Raw genomic sequence first — 23,234 nt, forward strand, 5'->3', positions numbered from 1 at the left:
GAACCGTAAATATAGTGTGCATATTTTAACTTGATTAATTTTAAATGGGGTGCAGTGTGCAGGTCAGTCAAGTGCCACAATGGAGAGGATTAAAGCAGATGAAGTATGTTTTGTAACAAGTGTCTACCTCCATTTTGGGTAGTTAGCTTCCTTATCTGTGGAGGAGTTGTGGGTAGTACTTGCAATGCACCACAAATCACATTTCCGTTTCCATAACATGCCTTATACAATCAAAGATTGTGACATAAGTGATTTTTCAGTTTTATACTATATATAATAATACTAAAAACAGACAATAAACTAATAATACTTATGGTGTAACATCTTCAAAGAGGTATTTTAATTACAATTATAGTGCATTGTTGCCATTCAAGAAATCTTCTACACTATAGTAACATTTATCTTTCAGACATTTTTCCAGGTCTCTTTTGGTACCTTTTACATTTGGGTCATCCATACCTTTCCATATTTTATTTACAAATTTCATGCCCATATACTACGGGGTTTTTTCATATGATTTTAATCGGTGGGCGGGTAACATGTAGCTCGTTCTACATCTAGTATCATATTGATGCAAGAAGCAGTTACCCTCAAAAAATTGTGGGTTTCTTTTCGTGAAAGTGAGAGTTTCATAGATGTATATGCTTGGAATGCTCATTAGATCTAGTTTTACAAATAAAGGTTTATAATGTTGCTTTGGTTTTGCTCCCACCATTACTCAGATGATTCGTTTTTGAAGTCTAAAAGCTGTAAGTAAATTTGTTTTTCAGACCACCAGAAAATTATACGATACCTAATGACTGAAACAAAATATGCATTATATATAGTTTTTCTTACAGCTAAATCACTAATACTATACAAGATATTTATAATATTCAAGGCTATTCAGTCGACCCAGTATGTTTTCCACGTGGTGATTCCATAACAGGTTTTTATTGACTAATACGCCAAGGAATTTGACACAGTCTGCAGTCTCTAATTTTTTTGTCCATATGCCTTATTTCACTTACAGACTGTGCAGATTGTTTTGTGGTGAAATGAACACTTTATGATTTTGTAAAATTTAATGTCAAGTTATTGTTTTTGATCCATGCCTCCACTTCCCCAAGTGTTTGTTCAATATGAGGAATTAGGCCTACCTCATTTTTGCAACAGACTACAGCTGTTGAGTCATCTGCATAGAGGATAGTATCAGACTTGACCTGGCATGGCATATCATTAATATAATACAGAAAATGTAGTGGCCCTAATATTGAACTTTGTGAGACACCTAATTCAGTGTGCTTCCAGCCAGAGAGAAATTTCTTGCCATTGATGTTAATAAGTACTCTTTGTTTTCTGTTTGCCAAATATGATGACATCCAGCTAAGGGATTTGCCTTTGAAACCATAGTGTGCCAATTTTTGGAGAAGCAGGATATGATTAACTGTGTCAAAGGTTTTGGACAGGTCACAAAAGATGCCTGACACACACATTCTATCATCAAGACATGTGCTGACTTTTGTGACTAATTCATTTATTGCATGGATTGTGCTGCGGCCTTTTCTGAAACCATATTGATTGCATAACATAATGCTGTTAGATGAATTGTGATTTTCGATCTTATCACATGCAGCTCTTTCAAATATTTCTGAGAAAATTGGTAACAGTGAGATTGGCCTATAGTTGCCCAATTCATCTTGTTTGCCTTTTTTATGTACTGGCCGAACTTCTGCATATTTTAATCGATCTGGAAAACATCCCACATCAAAAGATTGGTTGATCATGAAAGAGAGTGGATATACAATACTGTGACGGACTATTTTTATTATTTCAGTGGAAACCTCATCCCACCCCACAGATTTTGAATTTTAGAGGGACATTATGATTTTGATGACATCTGCGATGGAAACACGAGAAAACTTAAAACATGGGCAATTACTGTCTGTCATATTGGGCTTTGTTTTTGGTGGTGAACAGTCAGCAAATTTGTTACAGTTTATGAAAAAGTCATTGAATGATTCACAAATGGCACTGGGTTCTGTAACAGCTCTACCATTTATCACTATTTTAGAAGGGCATTTTCTCTCTGCCTCACTGCCAACTTCGCTTCTTATAACAAACCAAACAGCTTTTGATTTGTTTTTTGCATTTGAAATGAAGTTATTATTCACAGTACATTTTGCTAGTTTAACTATTTTGTCAAATGTTTTTTTGTATGTGCTTACATACTTAAGAAATTCAGGGCTTCGATTTACTTTTGCCTCCATATGCAGTTTCCTCTTAGTAGCACCAGACACTCTAATTCCTTTTGTTACCCATGATCTACTTTTATGGGACCTGGTCCTCACTGTTACAAAAGGGAAGCATTCATTGAATATACCCAAGAATTCAGTTAAAAAGTTTTTCTAATTGTCACTTGTGGAAGTGTGTTTGCTGGCTGTCCACTTGGTTTGGCTTTCATCATTAATACACACACACACACACACACACACACACACACACACACACACACACACACACACACATTAAATATCATTCATCTTTCATCATTTTAAAAATAAAAGTGTTCCAAGAAAAATGTTTCATCCTAAAGTTTATTTAGGTGCTAAAGTTGATGATAATGTGGGGGAGGGGAAGTGCAGGGTACTAGCTGATATCTGATTGCACTCAGAAGTAATGGTCTAAAAAAGGTTGGGAACCATTGCACTAAATCTTTGGCAGTAGCCATTAAAGTTGCCAAGCTTGCCAACAGCTTACACATCCACGACCACATCATCACTGCTTTTCAGACACTATTAGCTCAGCAATGCCACATGTCCAGAGGCAGGCCACACATCAGAAAATGCTAATAGAAAAGGCAGTTTGTGATCTGAGGGCCAAGGACTGTATGTTGCATCATTGTCAAAACTGCCCTGGTGAAGATGCAGTTAAACATTACTTAGAAGAAATATTCCAGGAGAGGGATGCAGAGGAATCAATTGAATTCAAACAGTGGGTTCACAGCGACTGTGAAACAGTAGAAAATAATGTCTGAACAGTGGAGAAATTTATTGAAAAACTCTCAAGCAGGATTTGGAAGCTGACAGGCCATCATTTCACTGTAAAACATCAAATGGAATACTTGAAGTCACTGAAGACTGACTTGAAAGCAACAGGATAGTTCTGATGGACGTTGCCGAAAACTACTCATTTGCAGCCCAGGATGCTGCCCAGGACTTTCATTAGGATGATTCACACGCAACAGTACATCCAATTGTTGCATATTATGTCGATAACATGGGCTCCTTGCAAGATTTAACTGCTGCATAATTTTCACTGAATTGCAACACAATACAGTGTCAATACGCATTTTTCGAATTTTTGGTGACTTGAACAAATGTTAGAAGCCATGGGAAATTTCCCTATGATGGAGTTGGTGGCATGACTAAACAGTTGATGCACAGGCAAGCCTCCTAAGACCTTCACCTGACAAATATTGACTCAAAGGATCTCTTCGATTTTTGTAATCAAAATATACATGGAATTAAATGTATTTTTGTCAAAAAAGCTGAAACTGAAGAAAGCAGGAAGTTTCATGAACCAACATGGCATGAAAGCAGCACAATAGCTGGTATTAGATAGCATCACCAATTTGTACCAGTTGACTCAAACGCAATTTGTGTCCGCCAAGTTGCCAATGACACGATATATTTTGTTGCTGGAAATTTCTGACAACACTATTGCATATTTGAAATTGGCTGAGCTGTCCCCTGGTTGATACATTGCCTGTATTTATGAAAACAACTGATGCATTGGAAATGTTGTTGAAGTTTCAGTTGAAGAAAACTGATGCGCTGTATGCATCCATCATCAGGTCCTGCTCATTCATTTTATTGGCCACAAAGGCAAGAGATATGTTGGATTCTGGAGCAACACCTGATTTGCATGGTCCCTGCACCTTCAGTTACATCATCTTGCCTATAATATCATTTTCCAGAAACTGTGCTGAAGGAAGTGGCTTGTAAATGTAACAGAATGTGTTGACAGATTACTATCAATTAAAATCAAACTGCGAACATCAGTTTCAGAACAGACATCTAGTTTAGGCTTGAGAACCTATGATAAGATGCTCCATCATTGGCATGCTCAATCATTGGCTTGACAACCAGGCAGACACCCATTGGGGACTTCGGAACCTCAGCTAAGAAACCAAATTACAGGCTTGGGAATCTAGACTAAGAAACCCACCCTAGTATTCCACAGCTGCTGTGCGTGACCCTACGGGGAGTGGAGTTGCCAGTTCAGGTTCTTGAATTGGTAGTGACAGAGTCACCATGGACCAGTGCAACAGAATACTGATAATTTCTGAATAAAAATGGCATTAAAATAAGTTTGGAAAAAAAAAGAAAACGAAATTTGAATATTAAAATAAAAATCCTTATTTTGACCCTTTTCTTAGGGAACTGTATGCCAATGTTAGTCAGTCAAATCCACTTTTCTAGGATGTTCAAAACATGCTCTTTCTAATGAGAGTGGTTTTAAAACGTTACTAAACAAGACTTTTGTGTGCAACATAGGACTGAAAATACCCTAATTTAATGTTTTTGCAAAAATTGTCAACTTCACACAAAATTTGTAAAGTCACAGAAAGGGTTCACAACTTAAATAAATTTTAAAAGAACAACTTGTAGACATACTATGCATCACATTTGGCATCTATTACTTAATTATTTATGGAGTTATATAAAACTTTGAACTTTTAATCTTTTCAGAGTGTCAATTTTTTAGGCCAACTATAATATAATTATCTACTTATGGTGCATACAGAAATAACTATTGCCATTAAACACAGTGGAAAAATTGTAAAAGCTAGCTAAGTTTCATGTTTTAAAACAAATACTGAGAGAGGTATTAGGTCTCAAAGTTGGTGAAATCTTACAAAGTAATGAAAAGGTAAGCTGCTACTCACCATATAGAGGAGATGCCGAGTCGCAGATCGGCACAACAAAAGGACTGTCACAATATAAGCTTTCGGCTGCCAAGGCTTTTGTTAAAAACAGACACCCCCCCCCCTCACACACACAAATGCAACTCACACATTATCATCATTTATTTTCGACAAAGGCCTTGTTGGCCATGTTATGTCTATACGCAACTCAGCATCTCCGCTATATGGTGAGTAGCAACTTTCCTTTTCATTATACTGTTACATTCCATCCTGGATTTTCCATTGTTTGGTGAAATCTTAGTGTTGGCCTGTACATGGTCAGCGTATGGGGTCAAACAAATGGCTGTATCTCAACACGTAATCCACTGGAGAATTTAAAACTTAGCCACAGTTCGTTTGAGACATGTTGTACTCTACATACAAAATTTCAGCAAAATCCAAGATTGTTGAATGGGGAGCCCTAGACCACTTGACAGGGATGACGCAACAGAAACAACTGTTGATATGGTCAATGGATTAGTTATGTTTTTCAAAAACATTCATTTGTCTTAAAGGAACCAGGAAACGAAAAACTGTTGAAATAATTTTTGTTGTTGTGTTCAGTCATAACCCTTTTCTTCCTGGACAAGAATATGTATGGTTTTTATACGGCTGTTGCATACTGATAGGAAAGAGAGAACATTGTTTAATCAGTTTGTCATTTACTCAGCTGTGTTTAACCCAGCAGCAAAGACATTATTGTCTTTATTCCAATCATTCTTTGACCACTGCTTTTCAAGCTGCTCACCCTTGTGCTCAGTGAGTGTAGGTAACAGCTGAACATCAATTCAGCATTCTGTTTAAGCTTTAGTCGTAGTGATTTGAAGGAGACTTTTGGGAAAGTTATGGATTTCAAATGCTTGTCGAAGTACTATGTACAAACACAGAGAAAAGAGCACCAGATGCAAGAGAAATTTTGGTGGATACTGTGGAGGAATGGAAGTTACTGGTGCAGGCAACATGTCCAATATTTCACAGACGAAGCTCAGTGTACAGAATGCCAAGTATTTGGGCGATGGTGACAGCAAGACTTTTCAACATGTGCTACAACATACGCCATACCAAGGACAGCACATTGTAAAACTTGAATGTGTTGGCCATGTCCAAAAGAATTTATGTTCAAGACAAAGGGAAGTCCTTTAGGACCTGAAGGGGGCAGAAAACTTCCTGGCACTAAGGAAACATCAAGGGATGGCAGCCTAACAGATTCTAAAGTAGGTCTGCTCAAACATATTATGGACAAACAATGTGGAAAAATTGGCTACTAATAATTTAGAAGAAATATGAAATACTGTGTGAGCTACCTTCTTTCACAAGATTGCTATGGATGACAATTCCTATCATTCCCACTCCCCAAAGGGCTCACACTCAAGGTGTAAATATGACAGCTAGTGTAACTGGCGATGGACATGACCACCCCTAACAATGTCAGTAGTATATGTCATAAAACCTATCTACAGAAACTTAAGTTAGCAAAAACTTGCTTCCAAAGGCCTGACCAGATAGAAGGTGGATGGGTGGCATTCCCACTGTGACTCATTACCACCCAGGATTCTAGCAACTGAATCACATTCTCCGTCAGGGTTTCAAGCACCCATCGTCACGCCCTGAAATGAGAACTGTCATACTCACCATTATTGCCACCCATCCCACAGCAGTATTCCACTGGCCACCGAACCCACACAGTATCCTTGCCCAACACCTGCTTCCAACCCCTTGCCTCATGGTTCATATCCCACAATAGACCTTGATGCAAGACCTGTCCCATACATCCTCCCACACCACCTACCCCATTCCAGTCACAAGCAGCACCTATCCCATCAAAGGCAGGCTACCTGTGAAATCAGTCATGTGATCTACAATCTAAGCTGCAACCACTGTGCTGCATTCTATGTGAGCATGACAACCAGTAAGCCACCACCCGATTGCTTCCCCCATCATGCACTGCTGCTCACAGTCTGGTCTCAGCGGCCAGAGACTGTGGACTTGGGCGTGTGAGTTACTTTTGCAAGAGTGGTTATTTGTTTTGTTTTGTTTTAGGGTGCAAAAACAACTAGCATTCTACAAGCCCATGTCAAAACTATAGAACACGAAGACAGAGAGGAGTTAAAAAATGACTACACGTCAATCCCAATCGACGTAATAGTAGACAGCTAAAAACAGGGACATGGAGAAAATACACCAAAGAGAAACAGAGGTCCAGAACTAAAATTTAAATGGCCTTCACCGTATTGCTATGATAAAAAGTAAAAAACAGTTGACAGCTCGTGTGTAGTTTGCTAAAACAGATGATAACTCAGATGCAAAATGCAAGCAGAAATGTAAACGGTTGAAAAATGGGCATTCAGTCAGAAAATGGCAGACAGTTAAAACTTGGGAACAATGTGCACAGAGTGGTGAGGGAGCCCCACTTAGCAAATGATGATGGCTAAAAAGGCAGTGCCCAATACACAACTTACAAGGGCTGACTGAAAAGTAAAGCCTCCATCTTCGTAACTCAACAGTTGGCAGCATTGGTATGCGGGAGGTACTGGCTTGTTCCGTAGCCTCTTCTCTACAACTCCAGTTGGCGGGAAGCCTTAGCACTGAACGGTTGTGTTGTTACAGTGTGAAGTACGGAACCCTGTGCAGACAGTCGGCCAATGCGATTCAAGCAACATGCAGTCACTGAATTCTTGACAGCAGAAGGTGTCACTCCAAAGGAGATTCATCAGAGAATGGAAGTAGTTTACGGTGATTGTGTTGATATGAGTACTGTGTGTCATTGGGCGAGTCAGTTTAAAGATGTTGAGGTGGGAACATCTGACCTGCGTGACAAACAAAGAGTTCAGCGTCCTGTGACAGCAATCACTGAGTTTCCCAAGCAAAATGTTGACAGACTGATTCAGGATGATTGTCGTACCACTCAGAGAGAAACTGCAAGCATAATCGGCATTTCACAAGAACGTACGGGTCACATTATTGCTTTGCTTGGCTATCTGAAGATCTGTCCACGATGGGTACCCCAGATGATGACTCCTGAAATGAAGGTGCACAGACTTGAAATTTGCCAGTAACTCCTTTCCTCCATACAGTCCAGATTTAGCACCGTCTGACTTCCATCTGTTTCCAATAATGGAAGATGATCTGTGGGGACATCATTATGCTTCTGATGAAGACGTTGAGAGAACTGTGAGATTGTGGTTGCGGAAACAGAGTGTCGACTTCTAACTACGTGATGGCTTCAGAAAAGTTGTTGGTGATTATGTGGAAAAGTGAATATTGGTAATCAAAGATCACATTCTAAGGGTTATTTCTGTGTTTGATTTATTAAAATATTCCCATCCAAACCCAGCTAAGGAAGGGGGAGGCATTACTTTTCATTCGACCCTCATAGTTAAAATGACCTCCTCGCGGTGGAAGGGCTCAGAGGATGTTGTCCAAGCTGCTAGGAGTGGCTTATCCGGAGCATATTCCCATGAAGGGAGAACCAATGGCATTGCCAAAGTGACACCACCTGCTGACAGACAGCAACACAGAGATCATCGGAGGGAGTACTAGAACTAGTGGGCTGAGGTACGAGGATTGCAGCCTTGGCAGTAGTGTCAGCAAACTCATTTCCTGTCACACCGACATGACCAGCATGAACAGCACAGCAGAGTGAGCAAGTGACTGTCTTCCTGGACACACGGCACAAAGGGATGGGCAGTGTACAGCGCACAGAGGCTTTGAAAGGCACTGAGAGAGTCTGAGCAGATGACACAATTGAAAGGCCTGTGTCACCAGATGTACCTGTAACCTGATACAGGGCGAAGAGCTCTGCTGTAAATATTGAGCAGTGTGCCGGAAGGACACTAAAGCTCCCAACAGCCATCCGTGTACATAGAGGTACAGTCGCGAAGTTCCATGCAAAGGTCATGAAACTTAAGGCAGTAGAGCGGGGCTGGAGTAGTGGCCAGGAAGTGAATGAAGGCCAAGGTTAACAAGGACCAGTGCACGAAGTCTAGGTGGTGAAGGGTTCACACCCATCAGGAAAGTTGCACAGAGTGAGAAGTTAAGCTGTCAGAGCAATAGCCGAAAGCTCTCCAGGAGGTAACAGAGGAGGCATGGGATGGATCGCCACGCAATGCAAACGGCACATATACCCACTAAAGAGAAAGTCATGGTGGTACGACAGCAGTAATTCAGAAGCTTCTGCATACAGGTTCTCAACTGGGATAGTGTAAAAGGCACCAGTGGCCAAACGGATGCCACGATGGTGGACAGTATTGAGACAACGTAAGAGAGATGAACATGCAAATGCATAAACAAAGCACCCAGTCTAGTTTTGAATGGATAAGGGACCGGTATAAACAGATGAAGGTAGTTCGATCTGCACCCCAGGAAGTATCTTTGAGGACACGTAGGACACTGAGGGGCCACGTACAGCAGACTGCCAGGTAAGACACGTGGGAATACCAAGAGTTTCCTATCAAGAGCATGAGCCATAGGAAGGGAGCCGGAGATGCCTGGCAGGTGACTGACCATTAAGGGCTAATGACAATAGCAAATAGGACAACACTCAGGGCAGAACCCTGAGGCACACCGTTTTCCTCGATAAAGGTGCCCAACTGGGCAGAACTCACACGGACCTGGAAAACTCAGTCTGTTAAAATTCTCAAGGAAAATGGGCAGGCGGCCACATTAAGTCCCACGTGCAGAGAGTACGGAGGATACCAGTTCTCCAGCAGGTGTAAGAGGCTTTCTCCAAATTGAAAAACATGGCCACAGTCTGGGATTTCCGTAGAAAACCAGTCATGACATGGGTAGACAAAGTGACGAGATGGCCAACTACAGAATGGCACGCCCGAAATCCACACTGTGCAGTGGTTAGTAAATTGCGAGACTCAAGCCACAATACTAGCCAGGCATGAATCATACATTCCACCACCTTGCAAACACAGCTGGTGAGAGAAATGGGGCAGCAGCTAGAAGTATTTTGCCCTTACTGGACTTAGGTATGGGTATGACAGTGGCTTCACACCAGCGTCTGGGAAATGCGCCCTCTGCCCAGATGCGATTGTACACATGAAGTACAAAATACTAGACCGCTAAAGAAAGGGGCTGCAACATCAGAGTGTGACAGCGTCTGGCCCTGAGGAGGTGGGTCAGGATGAAGTGAGAGCATGATCTCGCTCCTTCATAGTAAAGGTGGCATTGTAGCACTCACAGTACCGAGAAGAGGAGGATATTGCTCAAGCCTCCTCCACTTGTTTCCGATGGAGAAAGGCAGGGTGATAGCGGGAAGAGCTCGAAATTTCTGCAAAATGGCAGCCCAAGGTGTTGGAGATAGCAATAGGGTCCACAATGACATTGTCTGCTACTGTCAGGCAGGAAACTGGGGAATGGATCTTGGTCCCAGAGAACCGTTGGAGGTTGGCCCACATGACAGAGGAGAAAGTGGAACTGCTAAAAGAATGAGTGAATGAAATCTAGCTAGCTTTTTTGATATCCCGAATAATGCACCACACTTTGAGCACGTTTGTTTACAATGAATGGAGTTTGCCATCGTAGGATGACAATTAAAAAACACACACCTGGCCATCACAACTGGGGAAATTGTGTTCATCGAATGGCAATCATGGAGGAGTAAAACCGCCAGTCGGCCCTAGTAAACTGCCATTTGGGTGTGCACACAGGTGGGGTAGGAGTCAGCAAATGGACAGCACAGGAGAAATCGTTGCTCGAGTAGGTGTCAGAAAGAACGGACCACTTAAAACGATGGGCAAGATGGGCAGTGCAGAAGGATAGGTCCAAACGGGACTAGGTGTGCGAGGAGTTGGAAAGGAATGTGGATGCTCCTGTGTTAAGGCAGAAGTGATGAAGAAGGTCAGCCAAGAGAGCACCTCTTTGACAGGTTCTGGGAGAATCCCAAAGAGGATTGCGTGCATTAAAAGAGAAGGCAGCATGGTTGCCATTGTAGTTGATACAGCAGGGAGAAGGAGGCGGACAATCGCTCTCGTGTGCATCCCTACCACAGGTTACACATTTGGCCAGGTGTCGACAAGATAATCGAGTGTGGTTGAAACGATGATACTGGTGGCAGCACATCGGGTTTGGTATGTACAGTCAGACTGTGTAACTTCATAGCCCTTCATAGCCTGCTTCGATCTTGGACAGAAGCACCACTCTATCAAAGGTGAGAAAAAGAGTGTGTGCGGGCACTAAGGAGGAATCTACCTTTCAAATCACCCGATGGACGGCAATGACATCCTGATTAGAGAGGTACGTTTGGATTTCAGCATCAGTCAGCCTAGTGTAAATAACACCATGGGAAGAAGTCACAGTTCTATGGGCCTCAAGACAAACAGGATAGCCGTGGAGAAGCGAACCAACAAGCAGTAGTTGCGCTTGAGAATCAGAAGTGGTCTCCAAAAGCAAAGTGCTATTGCATAAACGGGAGGAGGATTTCACAGGGCCAGCAATTGCATCAACACCTTTCTGAAACGGATTTACCATTGCATAGGACTGACTGTCTGCAGTACGTGAAATCATGAGTAACCATGGTGCAGCTGGAAGCGTCTTTCAATTGTTTGCATCATACCGTTTACGTTTCGTAGACACTGACTGTGAAGGTGATTGACTCACAGCGAGAAAATCCCACATGATTGCCAGGGTCTCCGACAGCGCGCTCCTTCCAACCCGGGGGGCCCCTCCACAAGGTGTCGCACCCACCTTAGGTGACTATTCACACCTCAGGTTACATCTCCTGAACACCTGACAGATGCACAATCGGCAATTTGGGAAAGTAGCAGCTCAGGCAATCACCCCTCCCTGGGCCTGGCCTGTAGCAGGGAGTACGTGCAAATTCTACCTGTCAACATGGTGCTGGGAATTACATGTTACCCAGTCACCTGCGATGCGTCAGACGCGTGGGCTGTCCTTCAGGAGCCCACACGGAGGAAGAAGAAAATGAGGAACCCCAAACGCCGAAGCAGAGATAAACAAATAAAGGAAAAGGGAGCGAAAACAGTGGTGAGACTGTTCTTATGTCAGCAAAGGACAATGCAGAACATTCCCAATAACATACCAGACGTATTCCCCAAGGGAGGGGAAAAAAATAGCAAGAGGATAGACACAGAAGGGAAAAGATGCTGCAAAGGCTGGAGCCCCATGGTAGCCAAGCACAAACCCTGCAAAGAGTGATGAGCCCCTTGGGGAGGGGGAGGGGGAGGGGGAGGGGGAGGTGGAGGTGGAGGTGGAGGAGGAGGAGGAGGAGGAGGAGGGGGAGGGGGAGGAGGAGGAGGGGGAGGAGGGGGAGGGGAGGGGGGAGGAGGGGGACGGGGACGGGGAGGGCGGTAGGGGGGAGGGGGGGGGAGTGTTTGCACGAGTGTGTGTATATGTTGTCTACTTCCAACTAAGGCCTTTTTGGCCAAAAGCTCGCTTTCTAACAGTATTTTTGTTGTGCCTATCTGTGACTCAGTACCTCTATTGTATGGTGTATTTTATGCTCATCACACAAAAAATTTCAAAGAAAGCAAATTTTGTTGACTGTTCCAACATACTTTTTAAGTAGATGCTAATGCGTAAGTAGGGTCCAGAACCTGAAAATATCTTTTAGCACAATCTTAGCAATACCAACACATTTTCCAAGAGTACACAGAGGGAAGGGATGCTTTAAGAAAGCAACAAAAATTTAAAAAAAATACAAATACAAAATAAGACTTAAATGTATAGGTTAAGTATTACTGAAAAATTTAAAACAATTATGTAATTTTGCATAAGTAATGCAACTACGGTTGAAGTTAAGAACAGTAGCAGTGGTAGCCACACTCATTACTGTCCCAAGAAATGGAACCTCCTCACATTATCCATGTACCTCCTATACCAAGTATCTGGCTAAAATTGAGAATGAAATCTACGAAGGAGAAGGTCACATACAGTACTGCATACAGCAGATCATACATATGTGGAAAATTAACACCTTAAAGCAACAGTCTCACACGAATGACATTTTGTTGCCACATTGAACAGATCACACACTATATGGGATCACGATCTCAGGACAATTGTCATGAATAAGGATTACAGCTACATGCATAATCCCCTCTAATTACAGCGTAGTTCTAGAACTGTGCAAGTGATAACAGAGCTGATGGATGTTACCTTAGAGGATAATTTTCAACAAATATTTTACCTTTTGTCACTACTGGTGTAGGGAGATTGCTGCTAAAAGCAATGAAACAGGACAGATTGCAACACACCTCAAAGGCAGCATTGGATGGCAGACAGGCACATTTGAAATAAATTTAAAAGCAGACTAAGCTATCTGACAGAGTGGCTCAAATGGAATTGATCCTAAATGATTATGCTGTGTACAATAGATGTACATGTAATATAGGACATATCAAAAACCGAAAGCATTCATTATCATTTACTTCTCAGTAGCTACAATTTTGATTACGCTCTCCAACATTACTGATAGCAAACAACAACATACACAAATTTAATTTAGTAGATACTTTTTAACACTGTAAAATTCCTTTTCCATCAGACAGTATTTGGGTTTCTTTGAATAGTTAAGTGTCACATATACTATAAAGCAGATGTTTTGGTAGACTTCTTGGTAGCTTAATACCAGAGTACTGCCATACTCTTTCAAGCATTGTCGTTCAAAGGAGGTATGCTTCACATATTGTTTTTACTCCATGTGTTTTAGGTATGTGCATTAACATTTATAACAACTCTGAAATATCTCATCACATATATTACTGTTTTATATGTATGCAAAGATGTAAAAGCTAAAACGTCTAGCTTTTTAAGCTGTTTCTGCACATTTCAGAAGTCCTCCTTAAAATGATCCTAATTTCTTTTCTTCATAATGTGAACACACTTTTTATTTCCTGGATATTTTCAAGATTTCCCACACCACTATTCTATACTGCACATACAGTTCAAAGTGTCCATGCTATACCATACACAGAAGCTTTTCATCTGCATATTATGACAGCTGCCTCATTATGAATATGACAGAATTAATATGCTGTTTGCATTTCAGCTCACTGTGCGCAATAATACCTAAGAATCTAGTGGATTCTACTTCTTCCAACTTTGTATCATCCACATCTATGTCCATATGCATAGACTTCTCTTTGTTTCTGAATCCTGCATGCAGTTCATTTTCCACGAGCCACTGAGCTGAGATGTTTGCAGAAATATAAGTTCTTCCACCAAGCTGCTCCACATTTTGATCAATGTTCGATATTGTCATGTCATCTGCATAGAATATTGTCTTCTCTTTCTTTCAAACACCTATATCATTCACAATAGTTTAAACAGCAATGGCCCCATTATCGATCCCTGCAGCACTCCATTTTTACGGCTTTTGTTTCTGGCTGGTATGAATTCCCTATTGGGACATTCTGTTTCCTGATCCATAGGTATCATTGCAAATGATGTCAGATGAAGGAGATATAAATATAACAAAATCTTGCATATTTTGTGGTAACTCATGAAACTGACTAAAAGTTTTTATAGCGCAAAAGCATGTACTAAGACTCATTTGTGGTATAAATTCAAGAACATCATGTAGAAACCTGTTCAAGGAACTGAGTATTCTAAGCATTGCTTCTCAGTATATTTATTCTGTCTATTTCCAGACAGTAACTAAATAAATAGTATCAAAACTAGGAATAAGAACAATGTACATAAAGACCTAAAATCACTTATCTAAGTACAAAATGGGGTTCAATATTCAGGAACACGCATTTTCAATAAATTACCAGCAACTATTAAAAAACTGATAAAGCAGAAACATTTTTTGGTAGGCAACTCCTTCTACTATATGGATGAGTATCTTAACAGGGACTGTTAGACCAACTTAAGTAAAATCTGTGTTACATTTCACTTTTGACAACATTTGGTAACAACAGTCAAGATTAGGTATTCTGAGTATGATAAATTTATTAAAATGCTTAACTATGTTTCATCCTGACAGTGTGTTAATTCTGTAAATATTAGCAGTTCCCTTTTACTGTAATGTAACATATCCTGACAATCTCCTGACAAATAATTACAGAAGTGAATATTATATTCAAATGTTCTATTTTTTATGTTATAATTTCTGGCATCTCCCACACCCACGAGAATCATCTCATTTTTGGGTACATGTAACAAAAACTGAATCTAATCTCATCTATTCACTCTCCTACTTGCCCTCAAAAACCATAGATTTCCAATTTTTGTGTCAGTATCTTATGTGCGATGGTGGTCAAAGCTTCAGACAGAGCCAGAAACATTGCAGATATAACCCTTATTTTGTCTAAGACTTGTATAATGCAGTATAATGCATTCTGTCAGAGCCCATCCTCAGCACTGAACACCCCCCCCCCCTCCAAACCCCCCACCCACAAATTAGCAACTTGCACAAAAGTAACCACTGTCGTTTCCAGGCACTGAGGCTTGAACACCATGAGTAGAGATCTCGGCTAGGGTGTGCGAGAGGGTACACAAGAGACATGTTGCAGGAAGGGGGAAGGATAGCTGAGTGGGGTTGGATAAAGACAACCTATCCACATTCATCCAGACCAAGCACAAATGAGAGCCCCTTTGTGACTATGTATCATCCAGGACTGGAGCAACTGAACTGCAATTATTATTTTATTTACACTCAAGTTCCGTAGGACCAAATTGAGGAGCAAAACTCCAAGGTCATTGAATATGTCAGTATGTGAAATTACAACATAAAAATAACAACAGATGAAAATAAAATGTTTATGAAATCGAAAAAAGTCAATCCATAAATAAAAGCAATCAACAATACAACAAGAATCAGCTTAAGAAGGAGTGACCCATGAGGAAATGCTTCAGTTTCGATTTGAAAGCGTGTGGATTGCTGCTAAGATTTTTGAATTCGAGCAGTAGCTTTTTGAAAATGGATGCAGCAGTATACTGCACACTTTCTGCATGAGAGTTAAGGAAGTCCGATCCAAATGCAGGTTTGATTTCTGCCAGGTACCAACTGAGTGAAAGCTGCTTATTGTTGGGAATAAGCTAATATTGTTAACAAGAAATGACAGTAAGGAATATATGTACTGACAGGCCAATGTCAAAATACACAGACTCGTGAACAGGGGTCAACAAGAGGTTCATGAACTTGCCCCACTTATTGACAGAACCGCCTGTTTCCGAGACAAAAATATCCTTTAAAATGGGAAAAGTTACCCTAAAATAAAATTCCATATGACATAAGCAAATGAAAATATGCAAAGTAGACTAATTTTCATGTTGAACAATCAGTCACTTCAGATACCGTTCGAATAGAAAAAGTTCTAATAGAAAAAATGGCAGCATTAAGTCTTTGAACAAGATCCTGAATGTGGGCTTTCAGAAATTTTAACTGTTTGGTTTTGCTAATCATATGTCCATTCTGTGAAATTAAATTCAGCTTTTGTTGAATTGTGTGTTAGAAACTGTAAAAATTGAGTCTTACTGTGATTTAGTGTTAGGGTGAAGTGGGATAAGTGTAACCACGTTTTGGCATAGTTTAACTTTGACACCAAATTGCCAACTTGTTATTGAAGATATGATTTTGAAATTTCTCATGCTTAAAGTTTGACTTATTGACAAATTTTGTTTTTGAAAAAAAAATTACATGGTCATATAATTGTTTTCAAAATTTTGTGTTGTGAGGTTACACTTGCCCCATGGTACGGGACAAGTGTAACCCCGCATTGTTGTACCCAAACAGAGCATTGTGAAAGAGACTTGGGGTAAGTGACCTGATTACCCAATTTTTACTGAACTTGAGGGTTTTTAAATTATTAAAATATCTTAAATTTTACTCAAGATATGAAATTTTTTGCACACGCCTCTTTGTATATTATGAAATACACAGAAAATGTTAGCTAAACTAAAAAATAAGTGTTAGCCTAAACCATAAAACACTGACACAGAATGCATCATAGATGATTTATTTTTGTTTTAGGCCAGTAATTTATTGGTTTAAATTCTACAAAAGTAATATTTTTTTCTTTAGTAGGCAATTTAACAAAAATAATAAAATATCTAGTCTCAAGAGAAAAGAAAAATTCACTTTATAAGTTCACTTTCTATTATTTTTCATGGTAATTGAACTAAAGTTGTTGGCAATTTGTGTTTAATGCTAAACTGCCCTAATTGAACTTATTATATTCACACTTAGGCCCCAACTATTATTTAGTCACTGAATGTTGTACGAATCAAATGTAACACCAAATGTCAGGTCTCCCTTGTGACCCAAAGTAGGCTCAGGCAGCACTGAAATGACATCAGAGGATGGAACTTCCGTCTCATCTCTTCTACCAGGCCATTAGAATGTGGTGCCATGCTTTGTCTTATTTTTGCATCTGAGGAAAATCACTTCTGGATCTCCTAAATCACTAATTTTGGTAACTTGGCCAATACAATGAACTTCCTTACATTTTGTTGCAAAAGCTACCAGAACAGTTTCCACCTGTAATTTTATCTTTGGCTTCAAAAAAGTATGCCTCTTCTTCTTCTTCTTCTTCTTCACAGTTTATCATTTCTTTCCTGAGATCGTCCAGTGCTATTATGGTCCCATTTTCTTCATCACTACTTATTAAAGATAGGCCTCCTTCAGTTTCACTTTCTTCACTTGTTGATTCAACTTCGTCTTTTTTTCTTGTTACCCATATGAGCAATCAGGGACTTTTTTTCTACAACATTCTGAGATGCCATTTCGGATCAAGTAGCAGCACTTTGTTTGGAAGATTTACTTTTCATTACGAAGCCCTTTTTTATGCCGATAATGCTTTTTTGTTTTGCTTTCTCCTTATTATTCTTGTTTCCTTTAAAATCTTTTTCTTTATAGATGGCATTTTGAGAAGTGATAACTTCAGCTCCTGGTGCAATCCTTTTCTTCTTTGTTTTACCAATGGGACTGCACTGTCGGACTGTTTCCAATAATAAGCTTTCAAATGACAAATCAGAAGTTCCAGAACATAATGAAACATTGGTTAGCTCGGGAATGGTTGAGAAAGAACGATACTGGGAGAACTGCAGGGCTCAGTAGATGTAGGCCTATAAAATTCTGGAGGTTGTTCAGCAGGAAGCTTCCCAAAAATCTGAGTACTTTCTGTTACAGACATAGCTTCCACACAGTCTATGGCTGCATTATCATTTTATCAATTACTTCTCTATGTAAGGGAATATTCCTGCTTTTTGAAAACCACTTTTCAACAATTCAGGTGGTGTTTCATTCCATACAGCAGTGAGGAGATTGGAAAAGTCACGTTTGCTAATTTTTACCCCTTGATGATGTCTCTGGTGATGAGTTAACTTTTGGTCCCAAGTAGATTTCACACTCTTAAACACTGTTACATCCATTGGCTGCAGGATGAATTATCATGCTCAACATTGTTGTCAGTCAAACAATGCTTCACATACTGTACTGTAATTGAAATGGTGGCATTCTTTACAGTTCTGTGTCATATTTTATAAAAGGAAATGTGGTTTAAAAATATAGTAGACTTAAATAAAAAATAAAATATATCTCACACAAACTCAGTAGACCTACAAATCCAGCACATCAGGTATTCTGGTATCCATACGTACAGGAAGGCCACTTTAGTTGATCTAGTGTGATGGCAAAAACAAGGTTACGGCTTAAATAAATAAATATGTTCTGGTGAGTTTGTTTGGGGCAAGTGTATGCAAACAGTATGAGAAAGTCACACTGACAACAATTCTTTTGATTCTGTATTGGTTTTTGGAATACAGATTGTGGTGACAGAAAGACAGACACGTCATGCAGCCCGAAGTCCCAGTTAGGTTGTAAGGTGAGAACTTGGTTGCAAGTTGGCGAAGCGTGATCTAATCCATTAATTGTATCACCAGTCAAATTTGACGGGTTGTGTCACATTCTTCACTATTTCTGGCAAGATGGCTTTTCGTAACCAAGACAGCTGGATTTTGGATTGCATTTTGGTAATGTGAGTAGTATTGTGCACAGACACGATTTTATGTTGGAATACATAGCCCCCACACTAGAAGAAAGGCAACAAGGAGCTGGACGAAGTACTGGATGCATGCTGTACCCTTTAATGTTCCACAATAAGTATCAACACTGTATGGACATCATCGGCTACAGCTCCCAGCACCATAACATCTTACATTGGTGCTGCAATGGGATAAACTTTACAAAGCGCAGTCCACACATTGCACTTATTGCAGATGTTGTCAATGTATCTCTGTATTAAGTTGGAGGCACACCATGGTAGCTGCTGAATAATGTAACTAAGTCAGTCTTCATTTGCTAACACACAAATTAATTGTATTTTGTGGATGGCCTTTCCTTCTCATTCCATTTTTAACTAATACTGATGTTTCTGTTACTGATACTGTACATATTTATGTTGAGATGTGTTAATGTTTTTGTCTGAAATATTGCACCAATCTTGATTCAGGTTGCAATATGATTGTAATTACTCACATTATGTAGATGGCCCTTTCTTCTTTCTGCTTCTGCCAAATACATGTGTTTCTTTAACTGACATGTACAGCACTTTTGCACTGTCTGTGTTGAAATAAAATTAATGATTCCATCTCAAAGGCAGAATCTATATTGTAGTGACAGACATATGTCGTGTAGCCTCAAATTCTAAATAAGGATGGAAGGTAATGGTTTGGTTGTGAGTTGGAAAAGTGAACAAATGTGAATATTGAAATATAGACTCTTCAAGTCACAGACTCATCTGTAGAACAGCCCGAGGTACAGTTTAGGTATATGGGTGAAAATTTGGTTCTGTGTTGGTGGCAAACGAACGTGAATGTGAAATCTAGGTTACAATGACAAACTGATCTGAGCTTAGCCCAGGGTTCTGGTTATGATGGAAGATGACAAGCTAGCTCCGAGTTGATTGAACCAATGAAAGGAAAGCAAAATCTTCCTTGAGTTGATAAGTTTCATTGCCCATTATTTTCTGTTTACTTGTGCCCAGAGTCCTAAACTGCTGCTCTAACGGTGACTTTGTCAACTGATTGTCTTCACACTAACCAAAGCAGAGTCTGTCCTTATAAATCAACATAACTTGGGCCATTTATCCCACCAGCTGCATCTTTTAGTACATGATCAGAGGTATACTTCATGGTGAGATGTGAGCCTATGGGGCAGAATACTCAACTCATAGCTGCCCCTTCTCCATCAAATGGTTCTTGGCAATCATAGCTGATAATGGCTAAAATACTGGTTGTAATTTATGTTCTCGTTCATCTGCTTGCACATTTGATGTACAAGTGCAGGAGCAAATCTGTATGTTGGACATGTTTTCGGCATAACCAGTCAGTCTCCTGGAGAACCACAATACAACATCAGTTAAATTCAATTACTTGCCTGAATGCTCAATGACGTTGCCCTGAAGGTCTTCAGTTTTTTATTACACCAAAATAATGATGCAAGCCCTACTCCAACCTAAGTTTGTTGTTCCGAATGCTTTTTACTGCTATCATTACTCCACGAAAGTATGATATTTCTAAATGTCTTTTAGATGTGTTTTATTCTTTGTTTTCCACTATTGCATTTGATGAAGAAAGATGTCAATTCATGGGGCGCTCTTAATGTGACAAGACTGTGCATTTCAGTCATGTACAATTATTCACAGGCAATATCCAAACAGACTCTGAAGTATGGCCAGACACAACAGCAGACAAATGCTTAAACTACCAAAGAAGTTTATATAATGATTCTACTCTTTTCAATATGTCTTACTTATTAATTCTCATTCATGAAAAGCCAGATATTGCCTCTATCATGTAGGAAACTGAAAGGCTTACAGAAAAATACTTGTATAAAATCAATCATACCTTGTAATGCTTCATTACTCGACAGCTCTCAACTGGGCCGATTGTTACAAACATGTTGTACAGCTCTTTTTCTGTCAGAGTCTGTGGTAAGTAATTGATGATAAGGTTTGTTTTCGAATCATCTCTCTTTCCTTGTTGATCAGCCATTGATTTGATGTTGAGTTGACCGTTTCTGGATGAAGTTTTGGAGGAGCCTTGGTCCGTCCAACTATGAGAGTGATAAAAAAAAATAAAAACAAACTGATGTCTCTATGTGGCATAAGTGACACAAAAAAATAATAAATAAAGCACGTTTCCATGTCTTCCCTAAAGAAAATAAAGAGCGTAAGTGAGATACCTATTAGTATATCCAATATACTGCTACTCTAACTCAACAAGAAAACTTTAAAGCTTTGATGCTACTGATAACTACATTCCCGGATGAAGTCTTGAGTGATCCTATTAGGATACTGATAAAAAAAATTAAAACGTGTTTTCGAATCATGAGAAATGCTTGGAGTTTTGGAATAGCCTACATTGTAGATTATAAAATTTGCAACAATACTTGCAAGCTTACTCCAAAACTCCGTATAACAGATTACCCATCATTATTAATTTACGTAATTTCTGAAGCATTCTAATAGCAGAAAATCAGCAATCGTCAAAACATTCAAACACGCCATAGGATGCCGGTGTCATAATTGTCACAATAAAATGCGTAGTGCGGTTAAATTTACTGATTTCTTGCTAAATATCACACAAGAGTGCAGCTCCAATGCTTATCAGAGACGCAGCATCATAATAAAAACGATATTTCGGAAATTCTTACCTTATAATACACTACAAATAAGGAGACTGAAAATGCTACATTAAACAAATCAAAATAGTTATTTTGTCATTTTCTTATCGCAGAATGTATCGGACGTGTAACTTTCGAACTGATATCCTCGATGTAACCAACAACTGTTGTTTAACAGCTTCTAGAGGTGTATATATTTGCAGATATTGCTCTTTTCAACTACCGTACCTCGTATCTTGGTTAACGTAGTGAAGTGTCCTCGGATAGGCATCCATTTTCAATATACGTAGTTCGACACTGCAGTACGACGTTGCATTGTTTTTCCGCTGTTATTTTGTTATTAATGAATCAGGTGCGTGTTTGAACAGCTTTTGCAGCGGACGAAGGAAATTCTGTGAATATATCCAACTGTGTGAATATTTGCGACGATGAGGCTACCAAAAGCTCTGTTTTTCATTGCGGTGCCTCGACATTATCCCAACATTTCTTCAAAAGAATACTGTTGATTTTAGTGTTTTAACAATAGAAACAGCAATTAAATATGCATATTAAAGGAGACTTCATTATGTCACTTCATTTTCAGGACGTTCTCGAGCGGCTGATATATTGTTCCTTGTTACTATTTTCTGGTTTTTCATTACGTTGCTGCTTGTTTGCAATACTGTGCTGTTTGCGTGTTAACTGAATTATTTATTTGTCATGTGCTTGATAGTGTTTGACTCTTAAACTTCTTATCCATTTTTTAAATAATTTCATATAACAGCATACTAGAAATTCTTTACCATGGACAGCTACATTACACCCTTTAGAATTAGGTTACTATTTACTAATGCTTAGTGTTTTGCATCAAAATGTTTCAATTTGGGTTTCGAAATAGCTTTACATTTCGTTGACGAATGGCGTATTTAATTTCGATAATATGTTTTTATTAAAATTTGCAATAATCTGCCACAGTATTAGCTACACAGATTTTCTTTCTAATCTCCACATTTTTCTTTTTGTGTTAGGAGATATTGCAGATATATCGTGTTCTTGCAGATAATGTTACGGTACAACCAAATTTTAGGAAGACCACCTCATGGTTCTGTTTTGAAAATCAATGATACACACAGTCTTCATGGTCCAAGTTCAAATATGTACATACATGCCTATTTCACATTCTATGGATTCCAACATGAAGGAGAACAATTGGGGGATATGTGCCCCAACAGACAGAAATTACTGTAGTACTGTCACACCACCTGTGATGGCACAGTGATGTAGGTAAAAATGACAGTTGAAAGAGATAGTGGTCTATTAGTTGAGAATGTTATGCCCTTGTAACTAGAGTAGTAACAGTCAAGGATATTTAGAGTTGTCTAGCACTGGATTATTTTCCACAATAAAATTACTTGCAAAGATTAAAGGTCATAGGCCTAGTACAACACTCATTAACATTTTGTTTTTTGACACATCAGTATTAAGTGATTTTGATGTAAAAGCAATGATTTAGCTGACAATGATGGTCAAATGCTCACAATAAATAATGCTGACTAGGTGGGTTTAGATCATAACATATACATCACAGAATTCTAAAGAAGAATCAATCATAGAATTTAGAGGAAATTGTGGGAAGAGATTTATGAGCAAGAATACCCAGGGCCTGAGCTACACAAAGAGGGGGGGAGTAGGGAAGAAGGCCAGATTATT

The 23,234-nt window shown here is 39.5% G+C and overlaps 1 protein-coding gene across 5 annotated transcripts in view; it reads right to left on the bottom strand.

Annotated features, from left to right (window-relative positions):
- Positions 1-21,912, bottom strand: part of LOC126203118 (protein sex-lethal-like) — a 125,023-nt gene extending 103,111 nt beyond the window's left edge. For 3 of the 5 annotated variants that reach the window (XM_049937363.1, XM_049937366.1, XM_049937362.1), the window contains exons 1-2: positions 21,774-21,912; positions 20,768-20,975 (exon numbers count right to left, since the gene is read on the bottom strand). In XM_049937363.1, the coding sequence (XP_049793320.1) occupies positions 20,768-20,975; positions 21,774-21,820 (255 nt within the window). In that variant the 5' untranslated portion in view covers positions 21,821-21,912. The other 2 variants (XM_049937364.1, XM_049937365.1) reach the window with 2 other exon arrangements.
- Between the last annotated feature and the right edge of the window lie 1,322 nt (positions 21,913-23,234).

The sequence above is a fragment of the Schistocerca nitens genome, chromosome 9 (assembly GCF_023898315.1).
Source record: "Schistocerca nitens isolate TAMUIC-IGC-003100 chromosome 9, iqSchNite1.1, whole genome shotgun sequence".
In the NCBI taxonomy this organism is placed as follows: domain Eukaryota; kingdom Metazoa; phylum Arthropoda; class Insecta; order Orthoptera; family Acrididae; genus Schistocerca; species Schistocerca nitens.